The sequence below is a fragment of the Sander vitreus genome, chromosome 8 (genome assembly GCF_031162955.1).
Source record: "Sander vitreus isolate 19-12246 chromosome 8, sanVit1, whole genome shotgun sequence".
NCBI classification, from domain to species: domain Eukaryota; kingdom Metazoa; phylum Chordata; class Actinopteri; order Perciformes; family Percidae; genus Sander; species Sander vitreus.
This window is the reverse complement of record NC_135862.1, coordinates 13,271,644-13,297,499: the sequence shown is the minus strand read 5'-3', so window position 1 is coordinate 13,297,499 and position 25,856 is coordinate 13,271,644. Positions and strand designations below refer to the sequence as shown.

Sequence of the window (25,856 nt, the reverse complement as noted above, 5' to 3'; positions counted from 1 at the left end):
GTGTTGAAGGATGAGGTCAGACAGATCATAGTGAGGGAGACAGACAGAGAAAGAGAAAAAGACAGACACAAAGCGATTTTTCCAGTTAGAAAAACTTTCTGTCCATTGATCAATTCAATTTTATTTATCAAATCATAACAAGAGTTATCTCGAGACACTTTACAGGTAGAGTCGGTCTAGACCACACTCTATAATTTACAAAGCCCCAACAATTCTAGTAATTCCCCCAAGAGCAAGCATTTAGTGCGAGAGTGGCGAGATTTGATCCCAATCAACAATTAAAAAGTCTAAAAGGGAAGAAAAGCTGACATGACAGAAAATGTGGCTTAGACTTTTGTGACACTGACATTCTGAACCAAACTGTTTGTTGTCTGTCTGTTGCGATTTTCAGCGGCCAAACTGAGGGCATTTGCGGTGAACAGACACGTGGTCTCATAGTGCAGATGATAAGCTGTGCAGCCGCCTAGAGCTGGACATCGTCATTATTGAGGGCAAGCAGGCTCTGACAGCTGTGACTGTAGCAGCAGCAGAGGATCAACAGACGCCACAGGGCACCTAGCCTACAGTAGTTACCTGTGACGCCTACAGGGCAGTCAGCTGAGGCAGACGGACAAAGGAAAGAGAGTGAAAGCTGTACTGACAGCAGGTGACAACAGCTATATGGAGCATTTACAGAGTTCTTGCAAAGTGAGGACAGCATGAACAGGTGGCTCGGTTTTTATTACATCATATGAAACAGCTTAGACATCATTTAAACTGTATATTAGGGCCTAAAAACTATGAATTAGGGCCACAACTAAAAATTATTTTCATTATTGATTAATTGGACGATTTTGTCCCCCAATCGATTCATTGTTTAGTCCATGTATGTATGTAAAATAAGGCCTATCACAATTTCCTAAAGCTCAAGATGAAGACTAAACTAAAGGTGTTTGTTTTGTCTGGCAACACTTCAAAACCCCAAAATATGCAATTTACTATCAAATAAGACAAAGACAAGCTGCAAATTATCACAATTAAGAAGCTTTAAAAATTGCTTAATATTATATTATATAATATTATTTGATTATTAAAATAGCTGCTGATTATTTTTCTGTTGATCGACTAATCGTTTCAGCTCTACCAGGCGTAATAAAATGCTAAACTCAGAGACCTAACTGAGCAAAGCTAGTCAAGCATCTTTTGTGTCTGAGCAGACATACACCTACACAAGGAGTGTACAGACACAGACAGATCCGTGGGAAAGACCAGTCGCACTGACATGTCAGCATTCCTCTCTGACAGTTATAACTGTACAATCCAAAGTCCAGCACTCAAAAACTGCTCCTGATACTACTGAAAAATACATCAAACATATATGAAAACTGACAGGAGAGTGCTGACAGGAGTGAGAGATGCAGATTTAATGCAGAGTAAATCTTGACCTATCCTGTATCAAAAGCGATAGAATAAGAGGAAGCGAGATGGATAGACCCACTGAGAGGCCAGACGAGAAAACTTGAGGATTCAATTTCTGTATGTGCAATGAGAGTCAGGGTTAAGCCGGGCAGTCCTAACACTGTGAGAAGGCTCCCCAGCTGACTGAAGCATGACCTTATAACTAGTGAGTTACTACAGTTAGTGTCCTGACCTCGCCCCCTAAAAAAAGATCTAGCTTCACGCAATGGAATCCAGAGAGGAAAGATATAACTACACATTCAGTCTGTGGCCAGTAGGGCACATTATTAGCGCTAGGCCTTAACGGCAGCAACACATACGGCAGGCTCAAAATCTCTGGATCTGACAGAAGAAGCGATAACTTCTAGGGAGTCCTTATCAATGTATCTTGTATGTATTCACCATAAGTTTCAACCAACAGCAGGCGATTACAGTAAATACATGCTCCAGTCAGCTGATAACAGGTTTTGGATCGTACCACAATACTCTCCTAAACAGACACTGGCAGCCATCGTCTTTGTGCAGCCATCCTCCCTCTCTTTCACTAAATCGGTCTGCCTTCCTTACTTTCTGTTTGTCCTCTATCGCTGATGGGGCTCTTCCCGCATTCATTTAAATTCCAGATGGATTCACTGTACATTTCCTGGCAGCTGTCTTGCTCCAGAAAAAAAATAAAACGAGTCCCAGACAAAGAGAGCGTGCAAGGGGAGGAGGAGAGTGGAGTGCCAAGTGGAGGGGGACAAAATGGAAAACATTTCCTCTTCTTTTTGTTTCTGTTTTCACCCCCCCCCCTTCCCCCTCACCCTAGATCTAAACCCTGAACTTTAAAAAAAAAACTCCCAGATTTTGAGGCCTTTCCCTGGAGTGGTTTGTAATAATGCTGGCTCTGTTACAGTGGAGTCTGTGCATATACAGACTGAGCCCTGGGACTGCCATCCGCTTGTTTCCTAGACAGCTATACTATAACAAATCAACACAGCCAGAGAGGTGCATGAGTTCAATTACAACAGAAAGCCGCTTTATTATTCTTCCTCCAAAGCAATATCGATCCAATTCCACAAGAGCGTTGCAAAGGAAAAAAAGAAGGATACCGTAACGCTGTTTGAATGAATAAACTTTGGAGACTCAAGAGGCACCGTTTAAAGCTATGGATTTATAAGATACCTGCTGTGTGTTCTTAGTGGGAAGCAACAAGTATATCAAAGGTCTCCATATTTTACTGTGATGGATGTTGGAGATGGAGTGTTAAGGCAAATCATAAATGCATATATTGTGTGTCGTTGTCCATATAAGAATAAAAGCGTGTGGGAGGAGGACGGAGCGGGAGTCTTTGAAACAGTGAAACATCCTTAGCCACGAGCAAGTTAAATGATAACACAACACAGATGTCAGTCCCTATTGTGAGGAACAAAAGCCTAAGCAGCTACGAGTGTGCAGCCAAACTAGGCCCTTCAGACTCCTTAATCACATCTCTCTCCTGGGTTTGTTTGTGCTGCCTAAATTGCTGCCTGCTAGGTCCTAACATCCCCCGTGACACCGTTGCCAAGGCAACATAAAGCCACAAGAGTGCTAAGAAGGCTTTGGATCCTACTCAGCATGTCTCCTCATCTGCACCGCCTGACAAAAGGGCTGAGCCCAGCGTGCCGGCTCAGCCCCCGTCAGGTCCATCTACGCCCCTGTGCTTGGATCCTGTCAGCTCCACAGAGGAGCCATTTCGCGGCCGCCACCTCATTCCTCATTTTGACCCAGCAAGACAAACAACTTCAGCTTTTTGATGGCCATCTCCACAGAATGAAAGGAGGCACAGAACAGGAGCTGTAAACAGTTTAACAAGGTCACTGTGAGGCTGGTATTCTAACTCCACTACTATCTGTGGCTTACTATACCTTGGCAGAAAGATGGCATTGTGGAGGAAGTTCTCGAACATTTTAAAAAAGACCCGGTCATCCTTCTCCCGGTCTTTCTCCTCAGGCGTCTTCTGGCAAGCACAGCATGTTCCCTTCTCTGTGCCTGCCAGGTCTGACTTGGTGGGCTTGGTGTTCTCTTCCATGTCCGTGAACCCTGTGGCTGGGATACGGATCGGGATCTTCAACTCTGTTTTAGGAGAAACCAAGAGTGTTTAGCAATGGGATGCATTATCACAGCAGCTGCTTTCCTGCAGTTCCTAGAGTTATTTTTCCATATTAAAGAAATAGTTTAACATTTTAGGGAAGTAGTCATATTCACATTCGTGCTGAGAGAAAATGAGAAGATTGATCCCACTCTCATGTCTGTACGCTAATATGAAACTACAGCCAGCAGCTTGTTAGCTTAGCTCACTTACATTATATATTGTTTGTCTGTACAAAAATCCAGTCTTTATGCTAAGCTAAGCTTACTAGCCGCTGGCTGTAGCTGCGTAATTATTTAAGGGGCAGATGTTAGATTGGTATCAATCGTCTCAAATTAACGCTCGGCAAGAAAGCAAATAAAAGTATTACCCAGAAAGTCTGACTTCTTTTTTTTTTTATTGACAGGGAAGGACTTATCAGTAGGAGAGCTCACACAATAAAAATATGGTTATTGTTTAGTAGAATAAGTTATGCACACCTTTGGAGCAGTAGTTATGTTGGTAGAGCTCCCTGTCCTCAGGCTGCTGCTGCCAGCGGACCAGGTAGTAGGTCAGATTGCCGTTGGGAAAGGCTGGAGGTGACCACTTCACCATGAGCCTGGTTGAAGAGTTGGCATATGCACGGGCATCTTTGGGCATAGACGGCACTGCAGTAGAGACAAAGTCATGGTATGTTACATTAAAAATAGTCTACAGTCATTACTGAGATGGGTACATTACAATCACTACAGTATTGGTGCCAACAGACTGGTCAGACTTACGCGATGGCCGTGTGCGAATGTAGATTATATCACTCTTTGCTCCGGTAATGTGTTTGTCCTCCACCTGCAGGGTAATGGCCTTCACAAAAATAGCATACTGGGTCCAGGGCTTGAGGTGTTGAAGACTGACGTTTGGGTCATTGTTTTTCTCCTGAGGGAAATCAACATCCACCATGTGCCAGCTGTTTGAGCCACAGCCATCCTGCCCGTCAAACTCTGTGATGTTCTGGAAAGGGCTGGTAAAAAAACAAAACATGGCTGTGCATTGACCAAAAGGACTTCACTTAAACATGACATATTCATTTACAAAACATTACATCAAATTTCATTGTTGGTATGAAAGTAAAACACATTCTAGGTCACGTTTGAATATATGATTAGTCTTTGGCAATGGTTTTACATATTTCCATCAACCATTTTCCAAAGCATACCATAAATGTTTTGATGTATTACCTGCCTTCAAGGCAGCCATTTGTTTCACTTTGTACAAAGTTCGACGTAATCAAACCCAGACCTCAAACAATAAGCAGACATGGATGTTGTAAATTTGGTTGTTTGTATTGCATTGTTGGTAATCTGAAATCAGAGGGCCTTAAAGGCAGGAAATCAATCCAAAAGCTCAATCGTGTCTTTGGAAAATAGTTGTCAGAAATGTGAACTGCACACAGTAAGTAACAATTGGGGTAAAATGTGCAAAACCAGACAGATATGATCATCTAAGATTTAGTTTTTCCATAAAATAGCTGTGATTTTGAGTGGAATCTTGTGTTTGAAACATTAAGTTCTGACTTGACTGTCCGAAATAAAATATTTTTTTGCGTAAAAAAAAACTTCATCCATACCAACCCTGCCTCACTGTAGAATTATTTGATAACATGACATAGAGGATAATGAGTTGTTTACTCACGACTCCTTGTAGTAGACTATGAAGCTGATAAGGTCTCTGTAGTCCGGCGGCCGGTAGCGCTCCCATGTCAGCCTGATCGTATAACTTGATGTAATGTTAGACTTGAACTTCAAGATATGGCTTTCACCTGTTGCAACAGAGCAGACCCGTAATGAGAGACATACAATATTAAAATGGCATAACATTGCCTTTTGTTAATGTCCCCACACATCGAATGACTGCAAAACAAAATCACAGATTGTGTCTTTTTTTAAGATCACTCGCAACAAAACTGTAGATCAATCTGTCAAAGTTTAAGTGAATATACTTACAGCTGGCTCTTTCACCGTTGTTACGGAAGTCTCCCTCCTCTGGCTTCACAGCAATGCCCGTCTTCTCCCACATCTTGTGGATCTCAGACATGCAGAGTTTGGGGTTTTGACGGAAGAAGAGACGTCCATTCCCAATAGTCAGGTTGTGCTGACTCCAGTCCCACAGGTATTGCAGGTGCTGGTTGTTGATGGCAGAGAACGAATACATGCTGGTAATGAAAAGAGAGCAAGAAAGGTTACAACCATCTCCTATAGATCAACAAAAAGTGTTTTTATTATTTATATGTTTCACGAAAGCTGAAGAAGCTTGTCAGAAATGTGAATAAAAGAGCCACCTGGTGGCAGCGTTAACCACTAAAATAGGTGGATGACACATGAGGTCAGGTTTGTGTGTATGTCTGGGTTTGTACAGAAGAGGACATGAAACAGAAACTCTAGCAGTCAGTTATGCACAACACCTCCAGAGCGAAAGGAATGTCTGCCATCCTCAACAGCATTCCTCTGAGTGAAACTTTACCCTGGGAGAAATGACAACAAGAAGACGACAGGACTTCCCATGACCCCTTTGGCCATTACCAAAAAAGCTTTCCCTCATATATAAGACTGCTGCTGATATCACAGTCTGATGGACCTGAGACTTTTCATTTAGCTCTGTCGCCACACTCACTCATCTGGCCTGTCTGCATGGCATGATATTTATAAATGTACATTAAAGTGCTCATATTATGCTCATTTTCAGGTTCTTAATTGTATTTAGAGGTTGTACCAGAATAGGTTTACATGGTTTATTTAAAAAAAAAAAAAAAGAAGAAGTTGTTGTACTGCACATTGCTGCAGCTCCTCTTTTCACCCTGTGTGTTGAGCTCTCTGTTTTAGCTACAGAATGAGACATCTCACTTCTGTTCCATCTTTGTTGGAAGTTGCACATGCGCAGTACCTAGGTAAGGACTACCAGCCAGTCAGAAGCAGAGTATGAGGACGCTAGCAGCTAGGCGAGCATTATAACGTGTTTTACAAAGTGACGAACGTTTGTCACGGAAGTAAAGGCTGGGCTACAATAGAGCAGTTTGGAGCAGTTTGTGAACAGTGTTTTCTGTTGGAGATGGTAAGTCCCTTTGGGGCGGACTTTGTAAACCTATAACATGCACAAAAATGATATATAACACAATAGAGGAAGGGGAAAAGCCATTAAGCATAACATGAGCACTTTAATGTTCACATGCACCATCCAGGGCAGGCACTCCTTTAACAAGAAGTCACTCTGACATTTATGTAACTTCACTGCTCATGCCCTCAGTCACCGCACACAAGCATGCACACATTCACAGACAGCAAGTGCAGACAAACAGCGCAGACATACTTGTCGATGAGTTCCTGCCCATTGATGTAACGCAGGCTTTTGAGGAAGGACAGCGAGCCAAGTGCGTGGGAGTGTCGAATCTTTACATAGCCCGTCACTTTCTGAATCAATCCCATGAAGCTCTCCAGCTCAGACGCTATGTTATCTGGGGACAGGAGATGAACATGAGAGCACACACACACACACACACACACACACACACACACACAGCATATGGAAGCCACATTAAATTCCACAGGGAAGCTCTTAATGCAAATTTCCCAATGAGTCCTAAGTTGTATAAGCTTTATCAAATGTGGAGATTAGCTTGTGAGCCGGCCAGTCAACTGAGCAAATAAACAGCATTAAACCATAATGTGATAATTGGGTTAGAGTGCAAGAAGCGGATGTAATGTTAATTTTGTGGCCCTCACTGTTGAATCCCAGCAGCTCAGACCACCAGGCCCTTCAACTTTATCTGTCTCAGTAATCATAATATTTGCTGGGCAGTCAAGTGCAACATAGTGTAGTAAAGTTATATACTGTAGTCAGTAAAGGATTGATATAGCATATTATACGACAATATAAATATCCTATGTAGTGGTGGCTAGTGTAGCATAGTATGGTCTACTAAGCTTAGTTAAACTGTAACATTTACACATTTGATCACAGTACTTCTGCATAGCTGCACTTACTTCCACGGCGGATGTTGATGTCCAGGTTGCCTTCGATGACAGTGCAGTCCTTCAGGGACTGGGCAGCATCAACAGAGTCGATGACAGAGGTTGTGCAAGGCTTATCACACGGGCCATTGCAGGCATTGCATAACATACTGTTTACAGCAGAAGAAGAGGGAAGGAGTGAATGACAAGAAAGAAACATGAGGGAGAAAAGTAAGAACAGTCAGAGAATGAGCAAAATCCTATGTGAACTTTTCTACCTCACCCTGAAATCATTTGTCCACTCCCAAGCATTCCAAAGGATTAAGGCAAATACATTTACTGCATGATACAAGGTCACCCCTCACACGGAGAGTTTAATCTTTTATGGGCCCTCGTCTGAACTCTGTTTCGTGAGAGAGTGACTCACTGTATTGACCACAGAGATTAAAAATCAGTGATATGGCCAAAAAATATACAGCAGCAGATAGTCGGTATCGAAAGTTTGGGAATTGACGAGACAAAACAGGGAGGAAAGTTGCATACAAATAAATGTTATTGTTCTTAGTGAATGTCAAACAAAGGAAATGTCAAGTGGACATTTCAGCTGAGTCTCTTCTAAAAACAAAACTTTGAGTATTAATCTGTAAAATCTAGTAGTGGTGAGTGTTGAAAACAAGGCACTATGTTGAGAACCTTTCACTCTGTCAGTCTGGGAAGTCTAAACTTGAATCATTAGCATGCTCTTAATCTTTCACACTTCCAACTTTGAGTCCTACTTTGAGCCTGGAACAAGGTGAAGTTTATCTTAAGGATGGTTTTTTTATGCAAATAAATTCATTATGCAGTACATACTGAACACGAGCGCCTTTAGTGTCTGGGAATACTGACGAGAAACCCCACTGCTATTCACAGAACAAGCCAGTAAATAATACTAAGACCTCTGAATGTCACTGTGAAAAAGATCAGGTTGTGATTCCGTAAAAATTCAAATATAGAACATTAAACAAAAAATTCTTGAAAGATCTGAGACATAATGTAAAATGTTTTAAGGAGCTCTTCCTAATATTTTGTACATGCAGAGTTTCACCTGGCATAGCATTTCCAAATCATCAGGAAAATAGAAGTGAAGGGTACGTCTTTACCGATTAGTCTCGTTGCGTGTGAAGCCAGAGGGGCAGTCGGGCATACATTCTCCCCCGTGGATGACAAAGTGAGTGTCGCCGGGCAGGTGCACTTGGGAGCACAGGTCCATGGTGATGCAGCGCCAGCCCTCGAACTTGTAAGTGTCTGGGGGACAGTCTGGCACACAGTGACCCTCGTGGTAGTAGTGGAGGCAGCCGGAGCAGGCCATGTCGTTATTGGGTTCAGTACAGCTTCCCAGACACTGGCTGTGGCAACACTCTCCCTTGTCTGTACAGGAAAACTTGCAGTGTTCTGGGCATACTGGAGGAGACAGAGAAAGGTGTGGAAGAGAACAGTTTTAGGTTGGTGTAAACGGTCTGTACTGATAAGCACTATTACAACAAAGTCAACAATCATAAAAGGTAAACAAGATACAAAACTCATGCTTATAAAAAAACTGATTGTGATTTAAATGGCATGTACAAATGTAGAATAGCTTCGGAATGTATGATTATTAAGATGTGTTTGTGTTATTACAGGCCAGAAAGCAAATAAATAGGTTAAAGAGGAGTATGGAGTCAGTGTGCATACACAATACTTGTATACAGTGCTAAGCATAAGTGAATACACACATGCCAAAGTTGACTAAAATGAGGAATAAAAAAATCATCTTTTGGAAATAGATCTTAATGCCTTAATTAAAACATTTTGGAAAAATCCAACCTTTTCCAACACCAGTTTTCTTTGTGAATGAATAATGTATCGTAAATAAATAAATGTTTTTCCTTAAAATACAGGGGGCATAAGTAAGTACACACGTATGTTAAATTCCCATAAAGGCAGGCAGATGTTTATTTTTAAAGGCCAGTTATTTCATGGATCCAGGATACTATGCATCCTGATAAAGTTCCCTTGGCCTTTGGAATTAAAATAGCCCCACATCATCACATAGCCTTCACCATACCTAGAGATTGGCATGGGGTACTTTCCATAAAATCATCTCTCAATGCAAATCAAACCAGCTATTAGGCTAACTTAAATAAAACCATGCCAATATTTATTTATGATACATTATTCATTCACAAAGAAAATTGGTGTCCTTAAAGTTTGGATTTTTCCTCATTTTTTAATTAAGGCATTAAGATCGATTTCCAAAAGATGATTTTTTTATTCCTCTTTTTAGTCAACTTTAGCATGGGTTTATTCACTTATGCTTAGCACTGTATATATACAGTCAGTTGCCAGTTTATTACTGTAGATACACATAGCTAATATTAATGCAGTCTAATACAACCATATTGCAATAAATGCTACTTTCAAACTGCATCCTCCAAAATGACCATTAAGTTGAATCAACACATCTCTAACATTATAACCGTCATGAAGGTAGGATTTATTACAGGGCTGTTGTAATAGACTGCATTATCTAGGTGCACCTAATACACTGGCAACTGAGTGTTTATATGTATGAACTTGTAAATATGCATGTTTTTTCAAATGCTTAAATGTGGAATTTGTGTGCATGACTGGGCTGTGATAAGGCCAGCAGGAGAACACCATCACAGAGAAACTGGAGAGCCAGCAGGGTTAAAAATCTGTTGTTCTAGTGAAACACAGAGCTAGCCTCACTTACAGTAATATGGTTGCATCTAATGTGATCGCCCATAGTATCATCTATTCTTTGACAGCAATTTGAAAAACAAATTCCTGGTAGAATATGTATGCTTGCCTCTTGTTTTTAAACCAAATTGTTTCTGCAATCAAAGTTTACCAGTGTATTGTGTAGACAAATAACACAGTCTATTATCTTTTCATAAATATTCTTCTATAATGGAAGAAAAGACATTTGCACCTCAAACAAAGCTCTCACTCCCACTATCACTACAGCTTCGAAGAAAGAACGAGTGTATGTCCTTCCAGGCTGAGAAAAATCGACAGAAAAATGATTGTGTGGGGTGTTTCAAATTAAGCTTGAGCAACATGAATAATAGAAGTTCCTCACGGTTTGCTGAGCAACCAAAACCCATAACAATATGTTATCAATAACACATAGCATTTTCTCGTTGCTTGGGACAGACATTAGACAGATTGTGCATCCTCCTTACAGTTTGTTAGATTTATTGGACAGAGCTTACATAATGACCAATAATATATCAGCCTTTAACTCTAGAGAATACGTCTTTCAAAATCCAAACTTTGACACAGAAAAGTAAAGTTACTCATTCAAGTAATAAGGTAAAAATGAGGTCAGTGCTTGTTTGTAGATTTACCAACTACTCATGATAATCTAAATCTGCTTTACACTTCAATTAACAGTGACAGAGGTGAAAATGGCACATGTAAGACGTCTGTTTACAATGTTAAAAATAATTTTTACTGTAGCCTATTTTTAGAGAAGCACTTCTGGAAAAGCAGATGTAACGGGTAGAAAGCAGATGACTCCCACTGCTAACTAATCTGGAGACACTGCAGGCCAGGCAGCGGTGTCCTAGTTTCAGGTCCATTTCATAAAAAGCACCTAGAGAGAGAGAGAGCGAGAGAGATAGATAGATAGATAGATAGATAGATAGATAGATAGATAGATAGAGATATATAAAGAAAGAGAGAGAGAGAGAGAGAGAGAGAGAGAGAGAGAGAGAGAGAGAGAGAGAGAGAGAGGTGTGTGTGTGTGTGTGTGTGTGTGTGTGTGTGTGTGTGTGTGTGTGTGTGTGTGTGTAAGAGGCCTGGTGACAAGGTGCTTTCTGCTAATGATTGTTCACTGTAGAGAAGTCTGTGGGAAAGACTGAGTCAAAGGTTTAGGTTTCTTTGGGGAAAGGTCTAACAGATTAGGAATCTATGATCATTTATAATAAAAAAAAAAACTGGCCCCTTGTGTTGTTTCTGTATTAGGGCAGTAAATGTAAAAAAATGTTATTCCTGCAAGACAAATTTAATTTCAGCAATAAAGCCAAACTGTACTGAAATAAGAGGCAGAGCACTCCTGGTTCCTTAGCAACCGCCTGCTGGTGCAAAGCCAAACTGAAGAAAATGTGCACACACACGCACACGCACGTGCACACACACACACACAGACAAAAGTACACTAAAACACACATTGCACCACAATCTTTCATGTGTGTTATTATAATTTGACACTGTGACACTACACATTTTACTTCATTGTCATGATAGTCATTATTTCAGCCATCCCCATAACAGATACTTTTACAGGAGTACACATGATGAATTATGCGTGTGCATGTTGTTATGTGAAAGTCTGCGTGTGCCAGAGAGCGAAGAGGAAAAGGAGCTCTGCTTGTTTATTTGTTTTTAAATTAAATGCGGGTGTCGGAGCATCGTTGGTTCACTTCATGAATCAGTCAAGAAAATGAAGCTGGCTGCTGAGCTAATCTCTCGATGACTATTTCATGTGGTTTTACAAAAACATCTGTGTAGGTTAAGAATGTGACGGTGTACTACGGTAATGCTGCAGAGCAAACACACACTCACACAGTGCCAACTCCAGTTTCGCTTCACAAGGGAAGGGGAATGATCATTCTCACTCCTGACAGTTTCTTAAATACTTGCCATTCTTTCTCACATTCAGTCAAATCTAATAAGTGCAGAAGAGGTGAAATGGTCTGTTTGGAAAATTCCTTCAGGATTCTATGACAAAAGAAAAATCCAAGACATCTGACTATTTCCTAAAAAAAATACTATCTTATTCAGTAGACCTGATACAATATATTTATTGTTCAATACACTGCAGTACCTCAGGAATTTCTAATAATTGTCTCCTGATAAGACAGACCTTGAAATTACACAGCAGTTATTGCAGTAAGAGTATTTTCATGATGGCATGAGTAAGAGTATTTATTTTTCCTGTGCTATGTATAGCTTCTCACTCACACAACATGCTCTGCTACACTAGGAGTTGACTGGCTCTGTGGTACTTCATAAATAGTGTATCTAACTATTCTGGATCTGGTCCAAAACAAATGGCAATTTTTGTTTTCAAACTACAGTATCAAAGGCCAACACACACAGGTTCTCACATGACAGCTTGGAAATATGACGCTGAAATGAGTGTTTAAAGCGGACAGATTAGTGTTGCACATTTGGAGAGTGAGAAAAACAAAAAGAGAGAAACATCAGGTAGGCTTCATTTTTCTTGGAATCCAACCAAAAGGGGGCAGCCAAGGCAAACTCTAATGAGCCTCACTGGAGGAGGTCCCTTCCTTTCTGCATCATTTTAACAAATTCCTCAATGAAGAGAAATTCCAAACATGCATACCTTCCACCAGAAGAAAGCGGAGGGAGGGGGAGTTGCTGCCTTAAATCCATATAAGTCGACCCGGTTTCACTGTGTGACCAAACAACCCATGGTATCAAGGATACAATCCTCTATTTATAGATGCTCTTAATGTGGCCCTATTTCCACGCTGCTGCCCTCTACACATAGCTATGCAGGGCATTGAGGGTTTCCACTACTTCAAAGGAAAGGGACTACCTAACAAGGGGCTCCTCTTATCATCATTGTAGTCCCCTGAGTGGATGTTTAATATGAGCAGGAATAAATTAGAAGCATCAGCAGGGTGATATTTGACCCTATTTAAGTACACACTGTATCACATTAAGCAACTGTTGCAGAAAAACTGTAGAAACAACATTTTTGACAATGATCTGAGGCTGCAGAGCCAAATAAGTCAAACTGGGAGTGGGGGTAGGGAGGTTTATGATGTTCCTCTCATACAGTAGTTATACAACCCCCCTCCCTCTCTCCTGCTCTTTCCCTGAGCAGTCAGGTCAGACACCATAGCCAACCAGCAGTCTGCCCCTGCTGTTTGTCAGAGCACTGCGACACATGGAGTGGCCGGGTCCATTTCGTCAACAGTAGACAAGGCAACATTAGACACTGAAGAGTTTCCTTCTGAGCAGCTTGTGCATCCCTAAAACTGCCATTAAATACAGCAGCAGTGTGGGGAAGAGGCATCACCAACCACTGAAAGACAGACAAGCACTGTGCACTGTTTGATTTTTGTTCTAAAGGTGTCCTCCAGTCGCTGGACTATGTGAACAATCTGCAGAATGTTTCAGGCCACAGAGGATTCAAGGGGGAGAATGTTAATTTCTTGTTCCGCTGCAACAACACAATGACAACTTCAGGAATTGCTGCAGAAACCTGAGATTAGGAGGCTATTTTGGCAACAAACATGATCATGGGGGTTTAATGTGAGATAAGAAAAGAGGAACATATGGCTTAAAATGAAAATACGGTAAAAATAACATACATAAGGATGTAAGTATAATTTTCGGACCAAAAAAAAAAGACTGCAGTAGAGCAAAAGAGGTGGCAAGCATGAAATTAATTCCTCCGTCAGGCAGGCCTTGCCTTCGTAAAGCGCAGCATGCAAGGAGGGCTCAGGGTTATGTGACCCAGAACCCGACAACCATGCCTTACCCCTCCTCTTTCCCCAGTCTGTATCCACACAAAAAACGCTTCAATCTGATAACAAGATGGCTAGATTTCAACAGTGTGTGTGTGTGTGTGTGTGTGTGTGTGTGTGTGTGTGTGTGTGTGTGTGTGTGTGTGTGGATGAGGGGGTTCATTGAATAAGTACGTTGGTGCTTGAGAGGAAGAGGATTGCAGTGCAGCAATGCTTCTCATCTGAATGCAAGTCATGTCCCGTTTGCTAGAGAGCATGCTTTGTAAGTATCTACTACACTGTTTACATCAGGATGCTGATGACAATTTCACTGCCAGCAGGACACTGCTGCCTCTGAAGATGTTGTATGGTGTGAAAATATAAGGAATTTGGTAAACTGGTGTAATTTTCCCAAACCAAACATAGGAGTCAGCCATAGTGAAACATAAAAATGATCTAATAATCATTCTTCATATAACATATGAATGTGCAGTATGTTTTCCCTGTGTCATTGAAGATAAGTAGGAAGCGTGACAGACAGTTGGGAAATCATTCATTATTCACAGTGTGGCTCGAGGGGAGGGATAACAGGGAGGAGGGTGTCTGGAAAGAGGAGGGAGGGGGTTAAACTGGGAGCTATCTGCTGGACCAATAGCAGGTGAGCAGGGGAGGTTCTAATCCTGATGATTGACATGTTATTGAGTCTGAAGCAGAGATGGTAAACAAGTCCTCTCTTGAGCAGGCATTCGAAGGGGGAGTCGTAACCATAGTGATAAGCCATGGCTTTTCCGCTTTACCGTTTCAGAGAAACCATAAGTTAAGGAAAAACCTGAATAGACTTAGCTTACTCAACAACAAAGCCTTGGTAAGATTATTCCTGTCCCTGACCCTTAACTGAAACGTCAGCTAAATAACTAAACATGACTCAGAAGCTGGGATGAAAAATTAATGTATTCTGCAGGAAGTAATACATTTTAACTGAGTTTGATTTAAAAAAAAAAAAAAAAAAAAAAGACAGTTTAGTTAAATGCAAAATAATAAATAATAAAATTGTGCATTTTTAGAATTTTGCCCCAGAAAATTAGAACATAACCACCACATTCTTTGCTGTGACTGCATGCTTTTGAAGGAGGTTACTGTAGTAGCTGCATGTTAAGTGTCAATCACACCGCCTGTCCTTGCTCCACAATGTAAACGGGGCCATAGCTCCATAAGGACATGATTACATTTATATCTAAATCACCTCCATTTACAGAAGTATTCACTCTACTGCACACTACACTGTGGGGATGAAAAGCGTCCCACTCTGTGTAGAGTCAGGGCCAGTGAGCTCAGCTTACCAATGATGAGAGCAGTAGCAGACAGTAAGGTAGCGGAACAGGAGCACAGTAGCAGACGGAAGGCCTATCAGGGGCTGCTACAGCCCGGATCGCAGGCCGAGCCCCCAGCTCCCTGAGCTCCATCAGGCCACATCCTCATCCGGCAACCCAATCCTCCCTGGGAGCCCCCAGTGGATCACTACAGACACTTGTTTAAACCACATCAGCCCAGACGGCCAGAGAGAGGATGCTTCCTCCACTCACAGCCAAAGGCAAACCGCATCAGAGATTCCTGTGCTGTCTTACCGCTATAGCAATAGAGTCTCAAGTGCCGGGATGGACTGATCTAATTTAAAGTGGTGTTTTTCACCTTGTCTGGCCGTGCATGTTCGGCAAGATCGATCTTTCTGCAGAGGGGTTTTTTTTCAGAAGGGGAACACTGCACCGCGTCATGATGTGATTTTCTCATGCAGACAGCTGGCTCAGGAAAGCTTGGCTAAATCTCTGTTCAGTCCTGCGCACAAAGGTGCGTGTGTGAGCCCATTCCTCCCCGTCCCAGTGTTTCTGGGTCTCTTCCACTCCCGTGCCCACTAAAGACCAGCAATGTGTTTTTCACAAAACTATGTGCTGGTCTGTGTGTTCAGGCATGCGTGGCATTTCCCCTCACTCGCATTCAGTCACAACACACACCTTCCTTCTACCCTCAAGCCTTGGCCAATGTTGTTGCTGTTGTTGTTGCTGTTGTTGTTGCTGTTGTTGTTGCTGTTGTTGTTGCTGTTGTTGTTGCTGTTGTTGTTGCTGCTGCTGTCGACACTTACAGGTATGCAGCACAGTCACATGTGAAAACACTTTGTGTTTGTATCACTAAAGAGGTAGAGAATGGTCTGAAAGCTATTAAAGACACGTTAAAACACTTTCCAAACAATGATGAATACAATGTTCATGAATATTATGATATTACTTGGCATAATTTATTGAAAGTAATGAAGTATTAGCCGTCATAGACTCACATTCTGGTTAATAGAAAATGTAACATGATTGGTAGGGAAGCACTAATATTAGCCACACTACTGAGGTATCTAAACACCATATCCTATTACCTTATTCTAGTAATCCTTGAGGCAATGTGTAGCTAAAAGGATTGGTCAATTGTTTAATCAGATGATTGATAGAAAATTAATTGACAACTATTCTAATTCCATTACCAATATGATGTACTTTTTCAGGCAAAAATGTTAAAAGTTTTGTTAAAATCATTGTCATATATCATAGTAGAGTAAATATCTTTGGGCTTTGAAGTGTTGGTCGGATAAAACAAGCAATTTAAAGATGCTGCCTTGGTCTATGAGAAATTGCAGTGGGCATGTTTCACTATTTTCTGAAATGTTATAGACAAAACAGTCGAGAAATTAATCTGCAGATGAATTAATAACAAAAACAAATGCTCTAAATTAATGTATAGAAAGATGCTTAAGTCCGTTTGAAAAAGAGCTACTTCACAGGGAATCCAAATGTCTGTGTGATGAACTGATAAGTTGGGTCAAACCCCATAACTAAGCCCAGGCCCAAGCTGAACTTCTGAATCCCTGTAGGGATTTTATTTTATTTTTTAAAATGGGCCCACTAAGCGATAATACAAATTTACGGAATTTCACAGAATCAGTTCAGCTCCACTTTGAACAACACATAATAGAGATGCCTGCTCTGTGACTCTTATTACCCAATGAATGGCATTGTCATTTGAAGAAAACAAAATCAGTGTAACTTTCAATCCATTCAGCAGGGGCAAATCAAAATACTGCCAATTTAATGTTTTTGTTTTCACCCCTCTGGTTGAGCTCAATGACATTCACAGAAATCAGTTGCAGGCACTGAAGGTGACAAGCTGCATAGCTAAGACAGATGCTAAGATAGGTATCAGTATGGGAAAAGCAACTTCAGGGAGAACTCAGACAATGTTTTCTTTTTCTTGCTTTTTCCCCCCACAGAATCTGAGGTGTTTCTTCTCACTAAAAGTGGCTTCTAAAAATACCTGACTTCCCAGATCAGCTTCATTAAATGCAGTGTGTTTCCTGGCAGTGTTGTGCTGGCTGGCTGGCTGGCTGGCGAGATGTGTTGTCTGTTTTGTTAGCTGCGTGACTGGTTTGGGTTCGTGAGAGCGTGTCAAGCCCTCACATCCCTTCAGCCTCATACACATCACTCTTCACACTCTAATCTCTCTTGTGAATGTAGAGGAGACGCCCATGAAGACCATCACTAAAGACTTATGCTTGGTTACTTATATAAACTGTAAATGGCATCCATCATACACAAGCTTTACTACGCAACACTGGAGCAAATCATTACAAACTGTACATATAAAATGAACAATTTACTGCTTCATTTAGCTGGATGGTGTTGGATGTTTGCACGCACAGTCTAACACGTGGCTGTGTACCCACCTGTCCCCAAATAGGCAGCTACCCAGAGAGAACCTCCAGCGCCATATGGGCCAATGTTGATTCTCAACACATTCAAACTCCACAGCACTTCAATACGCCTAGGTTTTTAAAATAAATGTGACTGAAATGTTGCAGGCGAGCATGTGCAGTACTTTATGTAACATTTTTACTCTATCAAACTTGGTTCAGCCTATCATCATCAGAGAATCAGAATAGTAGTGGTTCTGATGCCAAGGCCTATTTCTGCAGATGACCATCTGCAGCTTTGCGGCACACGGTGCCCAGACTTCGTCCTGGCACGCCGTCCGGCATACATTCTCCCTGCTGGCACGACGTCTGGATTCAAAATGACATATCTTTATTTCACATTGACTTCAAGGAGGCCCTAATCCTGATTAAGCATACCAACATTTGTCTTGAGCTAAAAAGCTGATGGGGATAAGTTTGTGTTCATTGCCAGCATTCCTACCAGGTTAGAATGGAGTGCTTTGCAAACACTGAGAAGGCCATTAGTTGATTACCGAGCTGATAGCCAGTGGACTGTAAATCCTGTACAGTTCAGTTTGGTAACATTTTGTGTTTGTGTGTGTGTGTGTGTGTGTGTGTGTGTGTGTGTGTGTGTGTGTGTGTGTGTGTGTGTGTGTTAAAGATTGGTGGGGTTGTTTGCATGAGGGGGGTCATATTTAGGACCATGTAACCAAAATGTATGCATAGCTTACATTGCAGTCTCTGTCTGTATGTCTTACTGCAGTCTTGTCTTTCAGATGACAGTGGCTGGTTGTTGGCCCATGCAGACAGACTGCGGTGAAATGCCGTTGCTCTGTTTCTCCAGTGCATCTCCCTCTTCTCTTTGGGATATACGCCACAGTGTCTGTCACCTCAGTGGAGCCTGACGTTCTATACAGTCCTATTAGACACTTCAAATATGACATCTGGATTTAGGGTTTCCTTTTTCCTCCACTTAATTTAATTTTCACAGTGAGTTTCTTGAGGGCAGACACAGTGTCCTTTTTGTGAGGCTGCACTCGTTCTTTAAAAAGGACAAGCTGCGGGTTCAGCAGGGACAGTTGTGCCCAGAGTTAACATCGGTTACGACGGGACACTGAGACTATTCTCTCCAACTGGAGAGCCTGCACTGAGATTTTAGGCCAGTCCTTTCAAGTGTAATGGTCTGATAAGATATCACAGTCCCAGATGGTATCACAGTAAAACGGCATTGTATTGATCCTGTAGCTGCCGTATACAAAGCTTAATTTCACATGAAAGAGGCCTGTCAGGGCTTTAGCTTTTCCTTATAAATACACTAACCTCATGCTTGTTTTGCAAATTTCCTATCTGCAAAGGGAGTTAAAAGCTTGCAGTGTGCAGGTAGTTCATGGACTGCTGAATAACACTGAAGAATAAAGGCACTTAATGCTCACTTTGTGTCATGTTTGTACACTGATAAGACCAAAGTGGACCAACGATGGAAAATGTTTGGCAGCATTTAACAATACGATGGTTTTCACTTTATCCTTTTTACATCAAAGAGTATGCTTGAATACCAAAAGTAGGGGCTATATTGCCTTAAACATATCCTTTATTCCAAGTGGTTGAAGGTGACAATCAAACAGCACGGTGTGGGTTACCATGTAAGTGTAAGGCACCAATTACACTGAAAAGCCATTACAGTGCAGTAAACAGTAAAACTCCTCATTAGCAATTGGGCAACAACAGCACCAAATATGGCAGCTGCACAAAGCCTGTGCAGTAAAAAATGTCACTGTTTACAAGTCTCTGAACAAATTGAGGGTTACATCACCCTCAGTAAGTTTCACTCACAGGCTCAGCACAGACACAGCTCCTTAGTTTCAACCTAAGTTTCTGTGTTAATCAGATTTTACCATGACGCAAGTCTAACATTCACTTTTGATCTCAAACATAAGCTGTACAGTCATGATACAGTGGGAACCATAGGAATGACAAACTGTAATCCCCTATCTAATATTTACCATATTTAGTTTAGGGACAGGGTTTGGGTGGCAAATCAGCTACAGTATCAACTGCAGAGAGCTGGGCTCAAGGGCATAGGGGGGCTGGGAGTAGAGTGTTTGGCTATATAGGCCCAGGACAGGCACATGGGTCAGAGGTCAGAGGCTAAAGGCCAGAGATGGGGCAGACTACGGATAAGCCGTCCCTGGCATTACTGTACCAACAGCAGAACAGGGCAGCCGATGTGGATGGAGCAAGACAGCTGACAGGCCTTAATAAACAGTCCGCAGCCCACACTTGCTATTGGCTGCCAGTGACATCATTGCTCTATCACCATGTTTCACCTCCTCCTCTCAGGGTGGGTGGAGAGTTCAGTCCTCCTCCTCAACCAGCCCCCCCCCCACCCCTCTCTCACTCACACACACACACACACACACACTGCTTCATGTGCCCCTTTTAGGGACCTCAGCAGCTTACATGGCCACTCTTGTTCAGGAGGAGTGAGGAAACAAAAAAAGAATGAAAGAAACATTAGACAGCCATGCACTCACACACACAAACAAACATAAACACACTGCACATATGCTGTCATTTCTTTCAGGCTCGAAAACTCAAGCAGGCCTTTCTTAATTAACACAAGCCAAGTGAGGAGTTTATGTTGGCGCATCTTGCTATTATTGTGAAAGTCTAGGTTTGACATTTTCACAAGCAGACAGCTCACTAAATTACCAGCTGGGCTGCACTGTGATATGTCTCCAGTAGTGAAACAAAAGGATGCTCACGGGGAAGGAGAGAAAGACACACGGAGAGAAAGAGACCCTAGGAGAAATAATTGCTTAATATATAAAAAATGTACTGGAAGAAAAAGATAAATCAGACCATCTCTTTATCCAGTGTATTAAAACAGACATGTAGCGACTGTTGGGGGAGGTCTTAATCACAGGGATCGATCCCTGTGTCAGACAGGTGTTCCATGTCTGACGAGGGTGGAGGTGAAGGATGGAGGGAGGGTGACAGACGTGTGTGTTATTCTGCTCTGCCACAATAAGACGCAATGTTTAGTCCAGGATCACATCCCTCCATGAGAGATTAGCTCTTAGTCGGATTAAGGAGGAGTCAGTGCATGTAGGAGAGGTGAAGTGTCCACATAGCACCACAGGAGGAATCAAGGGGGCTGCAGTGGGGAGTATGGATGGGGCAGAGGGGTTTGCTAGCACTGAGGCAGATGGAGAAGGCTCTGCTCTGTACTGCTCTACTCAACAAAGACTAGAAATGAAACCACCTTCAACCCAGGCCACCATGACAGAGCTCAACAACTCTAAACTCCCTTCCCCAAAAAGGTTGCAGCCTCATCTCTTAAAAAAAAAAACTCCACAAGTGTGAACATTCAGTAAACTGGATTATTCAAAGGATGACAGAGAGGGCAGAGATGACAGATGCCAGTAGAGAGGCAGGGGAATGGGCACAGAGAACAAGCCTGCCTCCAATCACAGGAAGTGCTAAGCCCCCACTGTGTCAAACATAAGACTTCAAGAAATGATTGAAAATACCCACGCTTTCTCCCCCAAACAAACAATGGCCTCCATTGTGAAATGCTGTGGCACACTCACAGTCAGAGGAGACATAAAGACACAGTTTTAAAATAATGGGCTTTATTCCCCCTCCTCTCAAGGCCACAGACAACTTTCTCCTTCAGTTGGGAAATAGACGGCGGCCACGCAATACTGCAGCACACTTTGGAAGCCCCCGCTCAGAAAAATATGTCTTTGTCTTCCTGTCATTACAGACCTCACACAGCTCAATGGACCGGGCTGCAACAGTTTAGAGCACCAACAGGGGGCCTTAGCCATGGGAGAAAGGCACGCTGAACTGCAGACACATCCACTGAGAATGTAAACACAAGTCTGGGGAGCCTTTTCCTTGTCATGACCCACAATCTATCTCGTAAACTGTTGATAAATAATCAATGTGAGCAATGTCAGTCTTAAAATGGATTAGTACAGCAATATATAGATTGACATAGCAGAATGCAAAGACTCTTCTTCTATTCAACACAGACAGAAAACACAGCATATGTGCCCCAAAGTACTACAAACAACTCACAGTCTCATATTTTGCTCATAGAAATATTTCAGGCGTATTATCATTCCTCCAGCTCAGTTTGATTCAGCCTGAGGGTTTTCCCAAACAAATCACTTCACATCCGTTTTATGGCATTCTGAAGAGATCACTCTGTTCCTCTGACATACGTGTGGGAACCTGCGGAAAGAGGACACTGCACCAACTGCACACACTGCATCCCTGGTTCTATATTTACTTGAGAACTACTGTATCCCCAGATGCAGTAATTTGTTGCAGTTATTTCATAAATGTCTAGTTAACTATTATTGGTCTGAAAGCCGCCAAATTGCACACCATAAACTGTAACAAATGAAAGGCCTGAGGCTATATTTACTCTTCCACGGTAGCACTGCTGCAGCTCTGGAACTGCTTCAGAAAAAAAATCACTATGCCTAGTAACTATACAAGTATACTTCCAATTCTAGTGTTTAACTGCACCAAAAGCCATGAGGATGATGATATAAAGACCCTTTTGTAACATTCAAATTCTTAATACATTGTAACTATCTACGTGACATGAACTGGTGTTAAATATTGCCTGAGCCTGAATGTGCTCCGAGTTACACATTACCTAGTCCTTACTTTGAAACACTGAGTCCCTGACAAGTGGCCAGCGTGAGAGATGATCCACACCTGCTAGATCAGTGATTTCCTCCAGAATGCACTTAGACAAACATGAATGTGCACACACTTGCATACTTTCGAACAGCCGGTGCTGGGCCGGCTGGCTACAGACGGCCAGGGTTCGCTGAGCTGGCTGAGAGAGGGAATGGGAGCACGCTGGCTCAATCAATGAGCCATCAATCTCACACACACACACACACACACACACACACACACACACACAGAGACGGAGCAAACACAGGAAACAGGAGACCATATCCTTTAGCTACTCAAAAGAAAGCCATCAAAGTGCTGGCTCTGGCTCCAGGCCCTTTTCCATGGCCAGATTCCTAAGCTTTGTCTTGTGGTGGTTTTATTAGAGCTACTATTACTTCGCCCTGACCCCTCTCAGAGGAGTTGTGCGTCTGTTGCTATCCTAACTAGCCCACTGCTGCAGGGCCTCACTGTACTCTGAGATCTCAGCTAGCAAGGCTGGCAAGGAGGCAGCAGTAAATCACGTAATAGCACATCTCTGTTGTCTTATTTGGTACCTGAAGGAAGGATGGGGAGAGTGAGCAGGTGAACATAATACATCAGAGTAAGGATGCTGTGATTCTAGTGATCTATCATTATTAAGCAATTACCTTCTTTTTTTTTTTTTTACATGTCCATAATTTCACAATAATTTCACAATCATTTTACAATAACTCTCAAAAGGTTTTCCAGTAAGGACTCTATAATTTGTAGTATACTAATTATAGGGAAAACAGAGACAATGTTCAATTGCTACACTTCCAATCAATGAAACAATTGCTTTATAAATGACTTGTTGATTAAGATTGTTGATGATTCACTTTATTGTCGCTCTAATTACACAAATAATTGACAAAACATGTCAGAACAGCTGCAGAGAGTCAGTGCCTCCGGATGAAACGCACATTCCACCATTCTTCCCAGCCCCAATCTGCCAACAGGAGCACATTCCTGCTACATGTAGGCAACGCCGTGGACACCTGAAGCATGTTATTACTGCATCGCCTGTCCTCAAGGGGGAAAAACACGAGTTCACAGAGTTGTCCTGAGAGCAACTGAGCTCTTACACTGTGTTCCCCATGTGTCTTGGACGCAGAGCACGTCCAACACATAAACAGACTTTATGCAGGCTGAGCTGCTCCTTTTCTGTAGCCTCAGGGGGGGAGAGAAGAAGCAGAAGAAAAAGCAGGAAAAGGCGGCCCGCGTCACAGGCATGGATCAGCAGAATTAATGTACACAGTGAGGAGTAAACAACACCAGAGGACGTCCTCTTGTCCCTGAGCTGCAGTGACAGCATGTACTCCTGTCTGCATTGTCACTCTGTGTCAGCTCTCATTACCTACAGCGCTTCATGGCCAGCACTGACTGACTGATGAAGTGACTGACTGGCTAATGGCACCTGCTACCTACTGCTGTATAGATGACAGCAAAAGGGGGGGGGGGGAGATAGACTCACTGGCTCTTATAAATATTAGCCATAGATTATTAATTGATAATATATAAGAACCCACTTTCAGTCTTATTTCTTGATGCGTTAAACATTCATAATCTATAAAGCAGAAATAAAGGGGTATGCTTTGATTAGCCACCAAACAAGAAAACTAAACAAAATGAATGCCAATATGGGGAAAAGCTAAACCAAACTTACAAGAAAACTAAACAAAATGAATGCCAACATGGGGACAAGCTAAACCAAACTTTCATCTCATCCCACTGCCAGTCTCCCTGTGGCAATTCTTGTCTGCCTCACTGCCTTCACAAAGGTCCCGTCGGCTTATTCACCAACAGCCATAAGTTATTTGGATAGCACTACGGCGCTACGGGAAATACAAATGAAAGGGTGGAGCAGGCCTGAATGTTAGAAAAAATAACAGAACACAAAAGGAAGAAACTGGAAAGAAAAAAATCGACTCAAGATTGTTTCACCACACAATTAAAACTAATACTGTCTCTGCTACCTATAGAAAGAAGGTCTCTGAAACTGTTTTGGAAATAAATGTGTGAATAAATGTGTATACCCCCTCCAAGGTAAGAAAACAACCTAGAAGAGAAAAACTGTTGTTTGTATTCACTGGAAGACTTAAATGAAATAATCGTGCAACTAAACCAGTGTGCACTTGCCTGGTGAGCCTCTGGGAACACAAACAGCGGGGTAGATTTCATGGTTTGACTGGGACAACAGGGAGAGCATAAAAATTATGTTTACATACAATTCACACCTCACAGATAACGAAATATAACTAAAAAAACCAGAAAGTCTCCCTTATCTGAAGCCGTTGAAGACTTTATGGAAGTGTTGAGGTGTGCCTGTTATTCCTTATTCTGATGACTGATCTGCTGTGGCTGCCAAGCGAGCAGCCTCAGGCGGAAGCACAGCCCAATTTGGGCCTTTGTTCCAGACTGCACAGTGTCACAGCAGAGGCATGAACAAAACACAAACACACAAAGCCTGTGAAGAGGCAAGAGTGTATGTGTGTGGGCCTACCCCAGGCTCCTCCTTAGCCTGAACAGTCACACACGCACGCATACACATAACCAACTCCACCACAAGCGCCTCTGAGCCGCGTCTCACCCACCCACACACACACACAACACACAACCTGACCCGCCTCCCCTCTCACTCTCTCTCCTTCCTTATTCCTCCCAGTTTCTTGCTCTCTCCTTCCCACCCTCATTCATTAAATGGCCGCTTCACAACTCCAGTTGCTGGCACGGAATTTAAGGATGAGGGGTCAGGGGCAGCAACTGGCCAGGAGGGAGTTGTTTGTTCTATCTCATGGGACTTTCTCTGTCTGGCTCACCTTTTCCATCCCGCACCATGGAGAGATTTGTCCGCCTAATTCTCCTCATCACATATGCCAGCCTTCCTCATCCCTGTCCCCTTCCTCCTGCCCCCTCCCCTCCTCTCCAAAACAAACCTGATACCCTCATGGCCTGGGAAGGAAACTGAAGCTATGCGTCTGGTAGGGGAAGGCAGGCGCAGAGCAGAGCGGGGGCAGGAACAAGCGTTGGTGGCTCCTCCTCAGAGGCCAGCGAGAGGGGAACAACATTCTCAAGTTCCATCCTTGGAACACATCCTCCATGTTTCTGCAGTTTTACCACATCACACGCACACACATGCAGACTATCGAGGCTTTCAAAGCAACATGAGAATCATTGCTATACGGTTTGCTTTTTTTTCTCTCTCGCTCTCTCTTTGTAGTCCAGAAATAGGAGTTTTTTTTGTCTTTTTATACCTAGAACATTTTGCAAGGTGGTATTTGTGCAGAACAGGCGATCTACGTTAAAGAAGCGACAACATGAGGCAGAGCAAA

General features: G+C 42.4%; 1 protein-coding gene across 2 annotated transcripts in view; it reads right to left on the bottom strand.

Annotated features, from left to right (window-relative positions):
* igf1ra (insulin-like growth factor 1a receptor) overlaps nt 1-25,856 on the bottom strand; it is a 74,487-nt gene that overhangs the window by 13,648 nt on the left and 34,983 nt on the right. For both annotated transcript variants that reach the window (XM_078256904.1, XM_078256905.1), the window contains exons 3-10: nt 8,670-8,970; nt 7,561-7,697; nt 6,887-7,031; nt 5,527-5,735; nt 5,216-5,342; nt 4,309-4,544; nt 4,027-4,194; nt 3,324-3,531 (exon numbers count right to left, since the gene is read on the bottom strand). In XM_078256904.1, coding sequence (XP_078113030.1) covers nt 3,324-3,531; nt 4,027-4,194; nt 4,309-4,544; nt 5,216-5,342; nt 5,527-5,735; nt 6,887-7,031; nt 7,561-7,697; nt 8,670-8,970 — 1,531 coding nt within the window. The remainder of the gene's footprint in view (nt 1-3,323; nt 3,532-4,026; nt 4,195-4,308; nt 4,545-5,215; nt 5,343-5,526; nt 5,736-6,886; nt 7,032-7,560; nt 7,698-8,669; nt 8,971-25,856) is intronic.